Source organism: Opisthorchis viverrini (assembly GCF_000715545.1).
Source record: "Opisthorchis viverrini unplaced genomic scaffold opera_v5_194, whole genome shotgun sequence".
Lineage (NCBI taxonomy): Eukaryota > Metazoa > Platyhelminthes > Trematoda > Opisthorchiida > Opisthorchiidae > Opisthorchis > Opisthorchis viverrini.
The window spans coordinates 22828-28228 of NW_008751850.1; the positions used below are offsets into that span (position 1 = coordinate 22828).

The window sequence follows — 5401 nt, forward strand, 5'->3', positions numbered from 1 at the left end:
AATACCATTCGACGTACTTCAGAATTGCTGATCCGGTGTTCCCACCAGATTCAGGCAATGCTCCGAAGACATCGATGGTCAAACACTGAAATTCTTTTGACATCCTCGGCGCGCAGCGGCAAGGTTTCTGATCCATATACAGTAATATGGAGCGTACCACAGCATTGTAAACTTGACCCTTGACAGAGAAACTGATGTCACGCCTACGCCACAGGTGACGTAGGTTCACAAAAGCTACTCTGGCCTTCCAAGTCCGGACGGAAATGGCATCATTCGCAAGATCACCGGAACCGATACAGCTGCACAGGTAGACAAATTTGTCTACTACCTCAATCGGTTCATCCGCAAGCATGAGGTTAGGGTTCGGGCCCACCCAGTCTTGCAGTAGCACTTTACACTTTGCAGGTGTGAAGCGCATGCCAAACCGCGCGGCAGAATTATTCAGATTATTTAATATTGTTTGCTCAAAGACAGGTAGAGATGATTTGCGATACGGTGACCCATTCTTGGTACGATGAATTATAAAACCCGTTTAATCTGTTTGATCACCCACAGAGAATACTAACGCGCTTCGTTTTGTAGATTTGGAAGCACCTAGTACCGCTCCAGTGCCTTGTACCAGACCCGCAGACGAGGAACACAACAGCTTTATTGGAAACAAGCGAGTGCCTGCATGTAAAACGGCCTCGCATTGTATTTTTAAGAGCCTTGGCTGACCTTGATCTGATAGGCGCTTATCGAAGTTTGAGGGTCACATAGGGTTTCGGGCATTCTGCGATAATTTTCAAGAATCTGACCATCCTGAGAGATTTTGGTGCACACATTGCCGCGGAACTGCAAATGTGTTGTAGTCAAATTGCTATCTGAAAATTTCAATTAAAGTGTAGTAATGTTTCATATCAACTTCTTCTCGATTTCCATTTTTGATGAAACCTCATTCCGTGCTTTGTGGAATGAAACAATTGCGAAAAATAGGGGGAATTCCATACAAAAGCGAAACGTTGCCCAACAATAAATCTACCGGTTATCACCAACCTTTTTCGTAAACTATTCCATACAATCTTCATCGTGTTTTGTGGGGAGAGTTCTCATATACTTTTGAGCAAGTGTTTCCTCTGACTTCAAAGCTTGCTCAATGCGAAAAGTAATTCACGTTTGTATATCTTTGTAATGTACTACTTATAAGGTTGCTGAAAATCCGCCGACAGCCCACGACTGATCTCATCCTTTTTGGGACTCATCGGGTCCCCAGGTTTCCGTCAATCTTATGTTCTACTTGAAACCGAATTGCACGAAATTAGCGAATATACACTCATTTGCAAACTAATTTGGTTTTTCGAGAGACTCACCTGGAACCCAGCTGAATGTCTCGCTTGTGATGTTCTCAGGCAACTGAATGTGCTGCACCAGGCCGCCTCATGTTTCAGTCGCTACGATATTCAAGGTATCGCGATACATGTATATCTTTGTAATGTATTTCTCGTTTGGGTCATGAATCCCACCTGGAAAGGTGGACAGAATGCTATAATCTATAATGTGTTTATGTTGCTTCAGGAATTGCAATTACAGCTGAGGAATGTTCGATCCGCGCAAAGACCGGAAGTAAGTAGATCATTATTATTGTATTGTCACGTGAGCATTGATAACCTACATTCCAGTTACAAGGAACTTTAGGTCTGGAGGCCTTCTGTTGAATGATACAAACAGAGACTGTGGCGTCCACTTACTGCCAGGATTTTTCCTTCGATGATTCGTTGTTCAATGAATTTCAGAGTGTATTCGCTCTTTGAACGACGTACTGTGGATTCTACCTGCTGAGATTGCGAGATCGCTCGATGACAGCGAGCACTGCCTACTGCTTGAGTAGAGCACGACGGCAAATCTGGCCAGCCTTACCTTCTTTCCGAAGGCACGCGTCTCTGCCTGAATTTTCGCTTTGAGTTCAAGACACGCCTGCATATCGCTCGACTGAATGACACTTTTACCCTCAGAGCTCTCTCTAGTAGCTCAACAACATACATCTATTTTGTTCGATAGGTGAAGCAAACGTGCTGACTGACTGTTTCGCTCATTCTACAAAGTTGTTCACGTGACACTGTCGGAGAACAGTATCCATTTGTGAGGGAGGCTTACTTGATTCAATGCTTAAGCCCACACGACCCACATGAGTTATTTCCATTTAGAATGTTGGTAACACTGGAGAGAAGACAGAAACTTGCCTTTACTGAGGTCGGTAAGCGGCAAAAACGCGTCACATGGTGCCTTACAAAGCAGAATTGAACACATGACTACAGAGACGGGTTAAGTTAGCTGATCAGCTGACTCGTCTCTTCACGAAGAGTTCGAAGTAATTTGAGAGTCAACTCCGCAAGGTATTTGCAAAACCAGTGACAGGCAGTAATTGACCCACGCCACGTACAACTTATGGTGGTATGGTCTACCTATGTTGCAGCTTGGTTTGTATACGTGGGCGCCACGTGGCCACGTGGCTAAGGGGCTCTGGTTGTTTCTGAAGTAAGTACTGCGCAGTGACTGTGTTGAGCACGTAACTGCAACAGGCGTTAGGCGTTGACTGTGTACCTCGACTCTACCAGATTTGGTCTCAGTAACGTTCAATCTACCTACTTGCACATTCATAACCCCGGCAACCGCAATAATGTCCGAGCTCTTAGCTGCCACTTTCTAAAAACTGTATTTGAAGGTATCTTTTGGCGCGTAAGCAGACATAATGAACAGGTTATCAATGCGGGACACAGTCGTAGATGTTGCCAAACGAACGCACAGAGGTGAATAAAAACGGTAACCATTCGACCAGAGACCATTCAGCTCGCTAGTCTGAAACAGTCCAATCCTAGCAGAACCACTGCCAGCGGTTTCTGGATCACCAGAAGTGAGCGCAAATCGATGGGGAGGTTAGTTCAACAACTGTACTTGGGTCGTGAATCGTTCTTTTAGACACACGGCGCACATAAATGAAAAGCGAGTCCAGCGTTCATAAAAGAACAGTCTGTTTGCAGCCTGTTTGGGAGTGCGAACGTTGAATATGCCGTCAGATGAACCGAGCGGCGGGCTTTTAAAGATGATTTCGAAGTATCTGTAGCCGTGGTGACCGAGTCAACTGTAGCTATTGCCGCGGAACGGATCTATCAGTCCCTGAGAATGGTCTTACGGGAACACCGCTAGCCGCGGAATGAGGAGGAGAACAGGAGAGGATATGTGAAACAGAAGGGAAGGATGAACAGTAACCTGTTTTCGTTTTGTCGCCGTGCTCAAGGCAGCAAGGAAGGCGACCCGGCTGTCGGCACCTAGCGACGACGAATTTGGCGTGAGGTTATTTTTAAGCGTGCCGTTCATAGGCTTACGTGCTGCCAAAGAGCCTTTTAGTGTTCTGGTTGTAAGTCGACCAACCCGATAATCAGATCTAGACGGGAGGAAGGTTAGGGTTCTCAAGCGAGGCCTGTTGCTCAAAAGCTCAATTACGAGGCAGCCCAAGACCGTCAGAGTAGTCTTTGTGTTTGAGTAGATAGTCATTGCACAAAATCCAACGCCTAACCTGCAGTACCAGGCAACTTCTGGTAGTCACACCTCAACCCATTGATTAACCCGCTATGAGGGGTTTCGTGAGTGTCACACCGTATGCTCCCCAATATGGCTCAGTCGGTAACGGAGGGACACAAACCGTGTTAAGGTCCACTCTGTTCGTGACCATCCAGTCCTTCGGAGTGTGCTTCGTGACCACAAAGTGGAGAGTCACACTGCAGGACGTGCAATCTTCGACCATCCCTCTGAGAATTGTAGGATTGATACTGGAGGCCACTATACCTCTCTCGGAAGTTGAATTAACTCTAACGATAGTGTGAAAGAGTAAGTGAACGCGTGAATCTCTCAGGGTAGAATTGAGTTGCTCAATTTGCGTCACTTGTGGCGTCAAAAAGGCATACACCGGGTCTCACAGGCCGCCCGAATGAGACTGAGAGAGCTGACCACTTCGGAGTCCGGAGATATCTTCAGGTCTTTGACAAGAACCATAGGTGTAATCTTCTGGACCCAGCGAATTCGCATTGAGGTGATCAGAAGGCGGGAGACGCTCCGACCAGTGTGTGTTAGAGGAGGCGATCAGTGACGCCCTGAGTTTTCGATAGACGCGTTCGACCATGCCGTTGGCAGCCGGATGGTACGCGGTAGTTTGGAAAGGATCCGTACCAAATAATCGTTTGAAGTCATGAAAAAGCGTTGACGCGAACTGTGAACTTTGGTCAGTGGTAATGGCAGCGGGTACATCGAATGTGACGATCCAGTTGTCGACAAAGGCTCTAGCAACATTTTCAGCAGATGTGGTTCGGAATGGCCAGCGTGTGAAACGGTCGACACCGATGAGGATATGTGAGAAACCTCTGGACGGTGGCAACGGTCCCACCAGGTCGATGTGTACATTTCCGAGTAACGAGTCAGGAAGCTGAAAAAAAGCCAGTTGGAGGAATGCTATGTCGATGAATCTTGCTTTTCTGACAGTCGAGACCATGTTTAGCTCACGTGCGGATCTCGTTTTGCACGAGTTTGGCAGTCGCCCGTATGCTCGGATGAGAGATTGCATGAAAGTTGTATATATTTTTTAGGCTTTGGACGTCCTGTGGATATATCTCACAAACGATAAGACTGTCAGAGTTGAGAAGCGGTAATTTGACGAAGTTTGGGCTGGCATTGGGTCCATACGTCTTCCCCATTTGAAGGCTTTATTCAGTCAAATGGACATGATTTCATGGTAGTCAAGCGTTGATGTCCTTATATGGTGTTACTGTCAACGATGATGATGATGATGTTGGTGATGGTTAGGGCAACGCGGAGCATCCAGCTGCATTTTCTGATGGGGCGGCGATGATCGATCAGTTGCAGCGGCCACAGAAAGCCTAGCACACAAAGTGGGGGTGATTTGGTATGAATTCTGAGGTGAACTGAGGCCACCAACCCCAAAGCTATCTATCTGGTTGTAGAACTGTACTAGTGTGATGCGATTCCTCAACTTCGAACAGGCGCATACATCACCTCGCCTTTAGTCCTGATCTAGTATGCGCAATGTGTTGATCACTATTTACCTGAGAGTATTGGTAAACCATAGATACGATTGAGAGCTCGTGGTCCAGCGGAATTTGTACGTCCCATTTTGTGTCGAAGCTAGTCCTCGAGGTACTATTGCAACTGTCTTGTCTTCTTTGAAAGTGATCTTTATGTGAATCGGTTTTCTGGTTACATTCTTGAATGAACTTTTTTGGCGTTGGCACCAATAAAACTTTTCATTCGAGCATTTTTTTAAAATAAATTCTTTTCGTGCGTGAACAACACAATGCGATATATATATATATATATATATATATATATATATATATATATAGTGACGTCGAAT

General features: G+C 46.0%; 1 protein-coding gene across 1 annotated transcript in view; it reads left to right on the forward strand.

Moving 5' to 3' along the window:
• T265_14433 (hypothetical protein) overlaps positions 1 to 5401 on the forward strand; it is a gene marked incomplete at both ends in the record, with an annotated part of 21476 nt that overhangs the window by 10501 nt on the left and 5574 nt on the right. The window contains one exon of the mRNA XM_009173616.1: positions 1555 to 1602. Within this exon, the coding sequence (XP_009171880.1) occupies positions 1555 to 1602 (48 nt within the window). The remainder of the gene's footprint in view (positions 1 to 1554; positions 1603 to 5401) is intronic.